Here is a 12,520-nt window from a genome sequence, read left to right as displayed (position 1 = left end):
TTTCCCAGAAGCTCACAGTTAATCAGGTTTGGGATGTGACCGTTGCGCTGCGGGGCTATTTTTCTACCAGTGCATCTACCCTGGTTTTAATTTCTGTAAAAATGCAAAGGCTGAAGGGTGGAATGCCTAACACTTACCAAAATCTTCAGGTCAACGTGTATGGGAGCATGTCCTATAAAAAGAAATAGGAAATAGTTTAAAGGAAACTGAGTGAGGAGGTTCTTGCCTGTCCACGTACTTGTTCATTTGTGTCTTTAATAGAACATGCTGTATGTTCCAAGGTGGCAAAATATATCAAATCAAGTGACAAAGAGGTATCCAGAGTTATGTAGCACACTAAAGTAATTCCAGTGGATTCACCCCTGGGTTCTTGTTGTACGTTTCCTAAGAAACCGTTCTTACTTTTGCAGATTTTTTGCCTGATTGGTTATGTCCCGTCAGTCGTCCTCTTCACTTATGTGGTCTCCTTCACGTTTAAAAAAGTCCAGAATACAAAAGAATTTTGGTCGTTTATATTTTCAGTGGTGAGTAACTCTACCTTGATTTCGGTTAGCTGGGAAGCTTGGCCATCTCCAGAGCCACAACGGGCTTCCCAGTTAGTTTATTCAATTGTGTTCTAATGCACGAGAAATGTGAGACATTTACCAATGCCATACCCTAAAGGATAAAAGCTTTAGAGAATGTGCCTCAAATTAGATAACTTAGGCTTAGAGAGGCTGAACTGAATGAAAATCCATTATTTTTTTTCTTTTCCTTTTGTACAGACAGCCTTGCTCTGTACGGTTGTCACTGAAGTGGCCTTTTTCCTGGACTATTACCTGGTAACCACCATCCTGCATTATGTCTTCTCCATCTTCATTCCTATTTATCCTCTCATCGGCTGTCTGATCTGTTTTATAAAGGTGAGCGGACACAGGAGACCCTCTCCAGAGCCCTTGGAGAAGGTTGGGATTGGGTGGGCATCTTCGATGGTAACGGGACAGCAGATACCTGCCTAGGGGTGTGAGGTCATCCATGGCCATTTCATATGTGAGGAGAAGCAACTGCTGGTGAAGAGTCGCTTTCTTTTTTTTCTGTAAGCAGAGTGCTGCGGTTTTAAAATGAGGAAAGAAGCAAGTACTTCCATTAAATATCAAAAGGACAACCATGTGCTTCTGAGCCTGTGGGCTGGGCAAACACAGTGGTGGGAGATGGGTTAATTGGGAGTCAGTGGCTTTAAACCGGGAGCAGCCCTAGGGACTCTGGTGGAGTTCATTGACGCCAAGTCTGTGCAAGCAGGGTCTCTGCAGAGCACAGAAAGTGCTCGAGCAACGCAGCTGAAATGGCTGATTTGAGATTAAAGTGTGGTGTAGAATATGCGGTTTCTGGTAGGTGATTATTTGCCTGAACGTATTTTTTTGCGTTGTCAGGTCTCATGGAAAGGCAAGCGGAAGAATGGAGGATATTACGACCCATGGGACCGGCTCCTGATAGCGGTTATAGCTGTAAGCATGATTATTTGATTTTTTTAGCCTTATTTGCTGTAGAGAATTGCTAACTCCTGCTGGGAGGCCCCTTCTGTTCAAGCATCTTTATTAATAAAGATTTGATCTAATGCTCAGCATCGCTGGAGCCTGCAGCTTTGCAACCTGTTGCAGCATGAACAGTATCAGTAAAAGCTGCAGTGCCTACCAGCTCAACGTCTGCTGCCTCAGTGGCCTTATTAACGGTGCCAATATTAATCCTGATTATTGTGGGAGTCCGTGCTGTTGGAGCAAGAACTGCAGAGTGGGGGACGGTCCCTTCTCTCTCCAAAAACCCCAAGTAATTGCCATTAAATCGAAGCAGACTCTGGTTGGGCATCCTCAGTGTCGACCCACTGAGCAGCATCTCACCACTGGTGATCTGTGGTGGGGAAGAGCTGAAGCATCTTGTCACTGGTTGCACTGGTGGGGTCACCTATAGGATCACCAACCTCGCAGGGGTGCCAGCGCTCCCAGTAACCAGAACTGGATTTGTCTGTTTTAGCCCTATTTGCAGTGCATCGTGTGGCTCTTCCTGCTGCGATGCTTCGAGCTGAAGAACGGAGGGAGGACGGTTAGAGAGGATCCGTTTTTCAGGTGTGTCTCTGTTGGATAGACTTTTAAAGGTAATAGTCCGAAGAAGCTGTTTTTAAAAACAACGCTGATGATTAAACTGGAATATGCAGCATATAGCTATGGGGGATACTGCAGAAAATAAAATACCAGTGGTTATATCCCATCCCAAGTGTCTAAAGAATTTGTTCTGCTAACTCTAGTTGTCTGAAATTCAGTCAGTGAAGTGCATAAATAGGTTTTTTACTTCCTTTTAAGTTCTGTCAGTGCAAAATCGGGATTTTTGTAAGCATGTTCCCTATATAAAACAGGAGAACTTCCTTTCCCATTGCGTGGGGAGAGATGCCATACCGCAGCAACGAGCTCAGCGTGAAGATGACGGCGTTGCAGTCGTTGACAGCTCTTTCTGCTCTTTGGGGGCTGCTCAAATGTGCAGCGTAAACTTGTTACTCCGGGGTGCGGCAAACACAAATTGCTTTCCGCATCGAAGCGGCGAACAAGTCTCGACTGACATCTTCGAGAGCTTTGTTCCACCTGAATGCCGAGCAGAGGCATCCTGTTATTTTCCTCCCCTTAGAAAATGTCGTACGAAAGCCAAAACCTGGAAGTTCCCAGACGTCCCGCGTGATGAGAACGAAGATGAAGACGTGAAGGCGGAGAGGCTGCGAGTCCAAGAAATACTGAGCAGCCCCAAAAGCGAGGAGGTAATGCCACGAGCCCCCGGGCGCTGCCCGGACCCCGATCCGGAGCTTTCCCAGAGCGGCCGGGGTCTGCAGCCGCTTCTCTCTCCTCTACTAGATACCAGCAATCCTGGTCAGCAGCTTGCACAAAGAGTTTGATGAAAGAAAGGAATTTCTTCTGGGGAGAAAAATAAAGAAAGTGGCAACGAAACATCTGTGTCTCTGCGTAAAAAAAGGTTAGAATCGAATTACTTGCCGTTGAGCTGTTTTATTTAGCAAAAAGACTCTCGAATCCATTTATCTGACCTCCCGGGCAATGGTTTGTGTGTCGTCCGTCCTTAGGAGAAATACTGGGGCTGTTAGGACCCAACGGAGCTGGGAAAAGCACGTTAATTAATATGCTCGTTGGAGAGATTGAGCCAACCAGTGGGCAGGTAGGTGACGTGCTACAAACTAACCAGACGATGAATCTATATTGATTTTTTTTTTTATTATTACTGCAAGCATTCTCAAGTGATTTTTGCTAAATCTTTACAAAAACAGTTCTGAAACTTGTCATATTACTGAGTAAAGTCTGTGCATTTTCCTTGGAGGTTCTGATGGGAGATGATGCGTTTGGGCTGAGCAGCGACGATGACTCTGTGAAATTTGTGGGGTACTGCCCTCAGATGAACCCACTCTGGCCAGATATTACACTGCAGGAACACTTTGAGATTTACGGTGCTATCAAAGGAATGAGTCAGACTGATGTCAAGGAAGTCATAAAACGGTAAGTATTATGTTTATATATATATAAATATATATAATTATATAATATATATAATATTAATATATTAATATATAAGTATATATTATATATTATAGAAATGTTTGAGGTTTTAGTTATAGTTTTCATAGGGCTTCCCCCCCCTGGCTCCTAAGGCAATATTTTTGTTCGGTTAAGTTTCATTGGATCTTTTCAGCAAATTCAGCAAGTGTGAATTTGTGGGTTAGGAGATGCCGATTCAGCCACACAAAATTCAGCCAGTATTTGTATTTTTTTTTTTTTTTTTAACATTAGGAAGTGCTAACAATGACCTTTGCAGAGGCTGCAAGGATGAGGAGTCTAGGGCATGGAGCCGCTTCTGGGCTGTCACCCGCTCTAGGACACGGGGCGGGAGGTTTTGTGTGGAAGCACCCAGCTCCAATTCTGCTTATTGATTTGCTTTATTTATACTTTATATAAAAACATATACAAATATTTGTGACCGAGTTCTTCAAGCGAGGCTGTTTGCCTCCGATGGGATGAGGGGGAAGCCGAACCATCACCCTCTCAGCTTTTCACGCACGGTCCTCCCCCTCCCGCAGCATCGCCAGTGCCCTGGATTTAAAAGACCACCTGCAGAAGACGACGAAGAAGCTGGGCGTCGGGCTGAAACGCAAGGTACGGGGGAGCTTTGCGAGCTGCCATGGTGGGTGTCTCCAGCAGCCCTTGTGTCCTCACCCTTTCCCTTTGCCGTCCTCCCAGCTGTGCTTTGCCCTGAGTATGCTGGGCAACCCGCGGGTCACGCTCTTGGACGAGCCGTCGACGGGGATGGATCCCAAAGCCAAGCAGCACATGTGGTGAGTGCCGCCGGGGCTCTGGTTGCCGCAGACTCGTTTCTCTTGGGGGGTTTGTTGGATTTTATGTGTGCGTTATCCCTGTTAACACTAGGGAGAGCCATAGACAGGGAATCAGCCCTGCCTTAGTGCCAGGTGCCCGTCATCTGTGTCCTCTCCCCGAGTAGCTTGGAGATTAGAAGCTTGAAAGTCAAAAGAAATCGTAAAATATAAGCAGGATGAGATTTGAGTCATCGTTGTGAAAAAAATCAGGTGGTAATTGTTGCTGTGGGAGTAGTATTGGTTCATAAAATAAAGGGTTTAGGTTTGACCATCACAGTCCTCTTGTCCTGCTAACCCAGGATTTACTGCCGCGTGCTGAACGTTTTGTTCAGGGGTGGATTTTGGTTATGTTTTGTAGGCGGGCAATTCGAGCAGCGTTTAAGAATAAGGAGAGAGCAGCTATCCTGACCACTCACTACATGGAGGAGGCGGACGCTGTCTGTGACCGTGTGGCCATCCTGGTGGCCGGGCAGCTCAGGTACCACCGCCGCCCTCCCCTGCGGCGGGCGTTGTCGACTGGAATACGTTTCTTTGAAAATATGGGTAGACGGGTTTTTTTGCACCTTAAACTTGGAGCAAAATTAAACTGCCAAAAGGGTCTGTTAGACGTTAGACCGCTTTTCGGGCATGGTGTAACACGTACAACTTTTATGTTCCCTCTGCGACTGGCAGATGTATAGGTACTGTCCAACACCTGAAGAGTAAGTTTGGCAGAGGATACTTCTTGGAAATGAAATTAAAAGAAGCAGCAGATGTACAGCAGGGGGAGTATCTGCAGAGACAGATTTTGCACATCTTCCCAAACGCGAATCGTCAGGAAAGGTGAAGTTTAACAAATTAACGTTGATATTAATACAAGCCCCTGATTTCTCGGCAGCGAGTAGGGTGTGCCAGGATACTAAAATTTACAAAAAAAAAAAAAAGAGGAAGGGTTTTGCAGACCAGCAAAAGCTGCCAGGGCGGTGGCTGCGAGCCCTGCGTGCAGATGGTTGGCACGGAGGAAGCAAAACTGGATTTCTGCATAGCGGTGGCTTGGAGGCTTCCTCCTTGGTCAGAGCCCCTGAGAAATAGGGGTAAAATCTGAGTCACTGGCTCTTATCTAGCAATGCTTGAACGTTTTCTGGGGGTCCCTCGAAGTTTGAGGGTGGGTGGGTGGGTTGTTTTTCCCCCAAGAGCATTGAATTTCTGCCATATGAACTTGAGGGTCTGGCTTGGTGACCGCTGATGAGACTCCAAACAGGGCACTGCAGGCAGCGTGGGAGGAGCGTTCCTCGAGTGTGGGAGATTTGGAGGAGAGTTTGTTTTTCAGAAGCAAATGCGTGGGGCAGAGCAGCTCCCTGTTCTGGAGTCTGGGTTGCGGGAAGCACTGTGTGGTGCAAAGTCCCAAGAGGTGCTGTGGCCTCCGTCGGAGTTCATCTGAAAGGCAAAACCTCATAAGTTTGGGAGTTCCAGGCAGCGATTTTTCTGTCATGAGTTTATAGGCAGAATATGAATGTTGGCTGAAGAGCGCATAAATCACAGAGCGGTCGCAGGGGGAGCTCAGCAGATGCACCTGGACCTGGGTCTCTGAGACGGGGTATAACCCAGCTGGTCCCCTGGAGCTGCATCCTTCCCAGTGTCTTGTGTGGGGATGAGTAGTCAGAATGCCTGGAGTAACCTTCTGAAAATGAGTTCAAATCCATTCACCTGAATAGGAACATTTTTACTTCGGTTAATTTTACCTGAAGCTAATTTTGCTTTCTTTCTTTGTTCTAGTTTTGCTTCTATTTTGGCGTATAAAATTCCAAAAGAAGATGTACAGTCGCTTTCACATTCTTTTTCCAAGCTGGAAGAAGGTAATTAAGCACTTGCCATGCATCACATACAGAAATCGTTTTGTCTCCCATAACTGATGCATTTGCCATGTGGTGGCACTTTTGCATTTCTGTTCGAAATTCATTTAGTTTATTTTTTCTATTATTATTGTTGGTGCTCCCAAGTCTCTTTCTTGTATAATGAAGAGTAAGCGCTTGCACCACTTAAAATGCTTTAAATCCAGTTATAGAATCATTAAGGTTGGAAAAGACCCCTAAGACCAAGTCCAACCGTCGACCCAACACCACCGAGCCTGCTAGTTGTGTCAGATAGTGAAGGATTCCTAATTACACGCTTTCATTAATTCTTTTAACAGTAAAGCACGCTTTTAACATCGAGGAGTACAGCTTTTCTCAGGCGACACTGGAACAGGTAGGTTAAAGCAAACGGTGTTTTGTGGAAATAAACCCTGCCAGGCGCAGGTGTTGCGGGTTTTTTGACGGGGTTTTCGCCGGCGTCTGGGGTGGATTCACTTTGCCCCTGCCCTTTGGGAGTCGTGCATCCCCTCTGGGTGCGCGGTAGTGGATGGAGAAGGGGGTGCCGAGCCCTGCACGGGCAGCTTGTCCCCGTGCCTGGCTTTCAGGCAGCTGTTTGGGGGGAACTGAAGCCCCCTTTTCCAAAGCGCATTGGGACTGCCAGTTCCCCTGCTCCTCTTTATTTCTGTTTTCTCCTTTAAAAATAAGGTGCCAACTGCAGTGAGTGGAACAAAATAAGTGGCGTTAGTGGAAATGCCGCTCTGATTTATTCGAAGGACTGGTGTTGCCGTTCATTTCTAGAAGGAGGCTAAAGCTGAGGTTTATTATTGCTTATTCTGGATAAGTTATTGCTGACGATAAATGTCCTGCGGTGTGTATTCGGTTCAACTTCCTTTTTGTTGTCCTCTGGAAGAGATGAGGCGGGGGGGTAGGAGCAAGGAGGAAAAACCCGTAAGACTGATAACTTCCTACTTGGAGATGAAGCAATATGTTCAACGTTTGTGGTTTTTAGCGTGAATTCTATTTGTGACTGAGAAAGCTCCTATAAGGAGCATTACGTACTCGCATCCTCTCTGCCTGTTCCAGGTTTTTGTGGAGCTTGCTAAAGAGCAGGAGGAGGAGGACAGCAGCTTCGGCACCCTGAACAGCACGCTGTGGTGGGAGAGGACGCAGGAAGACCGAGTCGTTTTCTGAGCTCCTCATGGTCCAGATCTGCTCAGCAGCTCGTGTTTGGTGCCAGCAATGATCCTCTGCGCACACACTAGGGCACGTGCGTGGAAAACATCGGAGCTGGGACAGGCGAGGGAGGTTGTGTTTGGAAGCACTGAGCGTGTTCCACCATCCTGGCCTTACGAATAACGTGGCAATAGTGGTGGAAGCGGTGAGCATCCCCGCCGTTATTCTGGCTGTTCTGAAATTCCTTCGTCCCTCGCTGTTTCCCACTTTGCCTTGATCAAGAAGACACCACCGTGACAGTCAGTCATCTCCTGGTGTTGGTCACTTGTGCAGGAGCACCCGTTCCTTCCTCCCTTGGCCATGCTGCACCCGTGTCCAGGCTGGCTGATACCGGGTTGGGCTGTCCATGCTGGAAATTGTGCATTTCAGCGAAACCAGTTGCCGCCGGAGCCTCCCAGCCCACGGGACCCACTCGCTGGTTCGCAGGGTCTTGCCATGCCCCGTGCCCTCGGCTGGGTGTTGCTGCCCGCCCAACGAGGTGCTGGGCAGACGCGTGGCCCGGCAAGGTCCTGCTACCCAGCCGGCCGACCCGTCCCTGCTCACGCTTAGAAGATGTGCCTGCTTCGATGAGAAGGGAAAACCACTCCACAGCAGTCAGATTCACTGCAGAGAGGGTCCTGAGTTACACTGCGAGCTTAGCTTGGTATCCCACCAGGGTGAAAATCTTCCTTCACAGATACAGTACGGCACTGCTTGACACGGAATATTCCTTCCTGCTGCCAGCTGGCAGATGTGGCTGCCTCGTGCTGCCGCGCTGGGTGGCCCTGGTGTTTGTCGTGCATGTGCTGTTGGGTTAAAGGGGGTGTACAGAAGTGGATGCTTTTTTTTTTTTTTCCCAACCCACTTGGTACAAGTACAAAGACATAACTGCGTAGTTCTGGGATTTGCAGAGATGTGAGTATTTCTCGTCTTCATTAAAAACAGCCTAATTCTTTCGTTGGGTGTGACGACGTGTATCCTGCCAGCTGTTTCTAGCAACAGTCCGTTTTAGATGTTTTCATTTTTCTTGACAGTCAATTCACAAGTCCATGCAGCAGCATTTCCTAATCCGTCTCCGTTGTGATAGCAGTAAGTAGTGCCGTAGTGCGCTCAGCACAAGAACATCTGCTTTGTCCTGGCCTGGCCATTTTTCAGTTGCCTTCATGAACCCAAAGTAAAAAGATCCGAATTCGGAGCCTCATCAGTAGGAATGGTGCCTTTGGTTTGCGTAGAAGCACTAAGAGCAGCAGAATGTGTGAGACTTTATCCTAAGATAGGACAGATGTGTGTTGAAAATATATATTTTTTTGTTGTTTTTTCTACACAAAGCTACCATGATTTTTTTTTTTTTAGTTTTATAAGGTGAAATGAAAGATTGCTGACAGTTCATTGTGTTCTGCAATGAGCAAATACAGACGTGCATTTATATTGAAACATTGGCTTCCTAAGTCATATCGATTATATATCTTCACATTAAAGTTAGAACAGACCTTCATTTTTCTTGCGAAAATTCAAAAAACTGTGGGTTAAGGCGGAGTTCTGTGTCCCAACTGTTTGTAATTATCAGGCAATAATGTATGTTATGTGTTTGGTAATGCTTTATGATCGTGTAGAGCCAAGGTCTGTTTTCATTAGCTGCTTACTCTGCTGTGGGGAGATGCAAGCTCTTTCTGTACAACGTTCACTTCCTCTTCTGTACCCATAGATTGCGTATAAATTAATGTACAGATTTGGTTTTGGGGTTGAAATTTGAGCCCGAGAACTGCAGGGACACCTGGACGTCCCGTTTGCTTCCCCAGGGAAAGGTCGGTTCCCTTGGGCAGCGCCGACCGGGAACGTGCCCATTGCGCTGAGCCCGGAGCCGTGGTGCTCGCGTCTGCTGGGAGCTGCTGTGCTGGAGATGGAACAGAGGTGAGGAACGGGGTCAAAGCACCAACCTCTGAACTGCAGCTCCCGTAGCAATCTTTCCAGAGCTGAAGCTTCCCCGTAAGAAAAGAAAGATGACCCAAATTCAGCTCTTTTGTTTACGCAGCCATTTATTGAGCCCCTCGGAGCCCCCAGCCCATTGCTCGCTGCTATCTCTGAGCATGCCCCTTCGTTTGGAGCAAAGGTGGGACCCAGAATTTTGTCTCATGATACTTTCCTATGTATGTACATACAAGTGAAGTGCATCTTCTCCAAATCCCACGTTTTTTACTTTCATCTCTTTGTAAATGGTGTTTCGGCTGTTGTCTGCATGTCTGACCAGCAGTGTACAGCATGCTCGTTTCACGTGGACTTATGGAAGTACAGCTGTGACCTGTCAGCCATGATGTCTTTTAAATTCTGTTCTTTAACTTATAATTGGAGTTTATTAATAGACTGTAAAATAGTTCTGTACTTTCTGGATGACATCATGCCATTTCAGATAGTTTCTTATTTTCTAATGTTAGCTGCTCGATTTGCTCCGTTTGGTACTGTCTTTGCTAACCCTGGAGTAACCCAGCTGGTGGTGGCATGGTACTGATGCAGCTACACATGCAAAGAATTTGGCTTGTTAAGCATGTATTTGGGTGGGATCTTTTTGCGCGGTGGCATCGTGGGTCAATGTAGCGTGAGATGCCATCCCAAAACACCGCTGGCACCATAGTGTGTTGTGTCGGAAGCCTTTCAGAGCATCATACGATGTCTATAATGGGCAGAATTGGGAAAAACACAGGCAAAATGAAACCAAAGAATCCCCTGGAAGCACAAGAGCTTTGTTCCTGCAATTTTAGGTCCCTTTGTTCAGCGGTTACCGGTGAGAAGCCAAATCCCAGCCGCACAGTGCACACATCCAGTGATCTCTAGGAGATGAAACGGAGCCGAGCAGCCGGATTCGGGCTGATGGTGGGACTTGGGGCTGGTCAGCTCGCTTTGTGCCACCGTTCCCAGGTGCAATGGTGTGTAGTCACCGTGCAGGGTGGTTCTGAGAAGTAGCTGGTACGTCTGAAACGTGGAAGATGCATTTACTTTGGGTTGTTACTATGAGGTTGTATTTTTATATGGAGGAATTGAACGTGTCTGATTTTGTTAACGTTGCCAGGAAAAGCTCTTTTTTAAAAATATCTCTGTATAGCAAGTGAAGTCTGTTGGGTAGCCGATGCCTAGTACTCTGGTAGCAGAATGGGAAGGTATTGGGTCTGAAGGCAACGCGTTTGTGACGCTCCTCCTGACGTTGCCATCGCGCACGTTGTACCATTCACAGTTTATTTTATACACCTGTCTGTCTTTTACCACTTTGCTGTATTGTGAAGTTGAGGTTTTCCCTACCCCAGCAGAAAGTGTTACCAAAATAAAGATGGATTGGATTGTTAAATGCTTCTGTTCCTATCGTGCGGGTGTTTTGCCGTGCTAGAAATAGGAGGGCTGTTCTGAAAAGCCTCTGCTGTTTCCTGGAGCGCAGTGGGGTGGGCTTGGGCAGAGCATGGGGGGTTCGTGGCGTGGCTGGGGGTGTCAGGCCGCAGTAATTGCATATTTTTAATTGAATTCAGGGAATTGCAGTATTGCAACACTTCGGATGCGACCGCCTGCAGGCGGGTCGTGTTTCGCAGTCGGATTAATTCAGCCCAACTTTGGTAGAAGTGACCCCGAGGCATCTGCGCGCTCCTGGCACGCCGCGTCGTGCATCTGCAGGGATGAATCACAGCCAGCCGCTTGAATATTAACCCCACCGAAAAAAAATAATTCATTTTTCTGCTTGGGTCTGTGACCAAGACGAACTCGCTGGGTGGCTGGATGGGTGCTCGCTCCGGCGTGGAAGCTGGTGAAATGCTGCTGGCGAGAGGCTTGGCCGAAGCTGGAACACACAGCCATGGTCTGCAGGGATGAAGTACGCTGCCTGCTCCTTGGCTGTCGCATGGGACTGCCAGCTCCCGGCGCGACCCGAGGAGGAGGAGGAGGTGGCCCACCTCCTGCCCTGCGAGTCAGCTAAGGACCTAGCCAGATGAAAGGGGTTCATGCTTCCTAGACCCCTCAGTGAAGAGGAAAATAACCCCAAAGAAATTTAATCTGAAGTTGGTGGAAGTTCCCAGGTTTTCATTCTAGTTTTTCTTTAATGGTGTGTGAAGAGCAGCGTGCCATTTATTTTTTTTTAAAGGTGTAAAATTAATCCAATCCTTCGTAATACTTCCTTTAAGAGATCTTCAGAAAGTCCCTAATTTAGCGTGCTGAATTTCTTCTTGATAAGAGTTTCCTCGAGCTTTCGGTTCTCCTTTTTCCTGAAGCGCGTTGCTCCAAGTGTCCCCCTCGGAGGATGCCGCTCCATTCCCAGGCCCTCTCCTCCTCCTGGTAGCTGTAAGGGCTGATCCAAGGCTGGTCCTGTGTCCCCTCCTCAGAAATCCTGTGCAGAAACTGCTCGGGGATCTATTTAATGATATTTCAAGATGCTGTATGCTCTCTAGCTGCTTTTCAGTGAAGCCCCGGCAGGTTGCCTTGGCCTGGGATCTCACTCGGGCAGCAGAGCCAGGAGCAGCACCCACTACACAGGGTGGGAAACCCCGAGGAGTGCTCGGAGCAGGTGTCATTTTTACGTTAAAATGTGTTTTCTGTAGATAGCGTGCAGGCATGCCGGGGCTCTGCACTGCGCCAGGCACTGCCAGCACACCGTGGCACAGGTGTGTGTCAGAAAGGTGGTGGATTTCTACCGAAGCGCATCTCGGATGTGCTTTTCGCCGTTACGAGTAGCCTTCCCCGTTTCTTGCCTGTTGTCCAATGGGAAGGGATGCAGGAAAACGCTCCGCTCCTAAATGAGCTCATTCCTTGCAAATGAGTAAATCGGCAGCTGCAGAAGAGCTACAGCCTCTTGTTAAGCAACAACCAGACGGCTTTTGTGGTTTTCGTCAGCTCTGCGAATCAGATGCAGAGTCCTCGCGCTGCTGAAGTTCCAGGACAGTCAAATTCCTTTAACTGCTTGAATTCTCGTGTGGCTGTACACCCTTCCAACTCATTTGGATTTCCTGGCTTATCTGATTTCCTCACCTCCCCGTCTGGAAGGCAGATCCATCGGAAAGCTATTTTTAAAAAAAAACAAACCAACAAACTCTATCCTGATTCCAGCTGT

General features: G+C 47.6%; 1 protein-coding gene across 2 annotated transcripts in view; it reads left to right on the top strand.

The window, feature by feature from the left end:
• The window catches only part of ABCA5 (ATP binding cassette subfamily A member 5), a 37,276-nt gene extending 26,518 nt beyond the window's left edge, over positions 1–10,758 (top strand). For both annotated transcript variants that reach the window (XM_075440618.1, XM_075440617.1), the window contains exons 26-40: positions 411–524; positions 765–902; positions 1,410–1,484; positions 2,008–2,099; positions 2,653–2,779; positions 2,874–2,991; positions 3,098–3,189; positions 3,349–3,524; positions 4,103–4,178; positions 4,263–4,357; positions 4,755–4,874; positions 5,069–5,218; positions 6,152–6,231; positions 6,567–6,622; positions 7,312–10,758. In XM_075440618.1, coding sequence (XP_075296733.1) covers positions 411–524; positions 765–902; positions 1,410–1,484; positions 2,008–2,099; positions 2,653–2,779; positions 2,874–2,991; positions 3,098–3,189; positions 3,349–3,524; positions 4,103–4,178; positions 4,263–4,357; positions 4,755–4,874; positions 5,069–5,218; positions 6,152–6,231; positions 6,567–6,622; positions 7,312–7,419 — 1,617 coding nt within the window. In that variant the 3' untranslated portion in view covers positions 7,420–10,758. The remainder of the gene's footprint in view (positions 1–410; positions 525–764; positions 903–1,409; positions 1,485–2,007; positions 2,100–2,652; positions 2,780–2,873; positions 2,992–3,097; positions 3,190–3,348; positions 3,525–4,102; positions 4,179–4,262; positions 4,358–4,754; positions 4,875–5,068; positions 5,219–6,151; positions 6,232–6,566; positions 6,623–7,311) is intronic.
• The last annotated feature ends 1,762 nt before the right edge of the window (positions 10,759–12,520 follow it).

This window comes from Opisthocomus hoazin, chromosome 21, assembly GCF_030867145.1.
Source record: "Opisthocomus hoazin isolate bOpiHoa1 chromosome 21, bOpiHoa1.hap1, whole genome shotgun sequence".
NCBI lineage: Eukaryota > Metazoa > Chordata > Aves > Opisthocomiformes > Opisthocomidae > Opisthocomus > Opisthocomus hoazin.
Note: the sequence above shows the minus strand (reverse complement) of the source record. Positions and strands in the feature narration are given on the sequence as shown.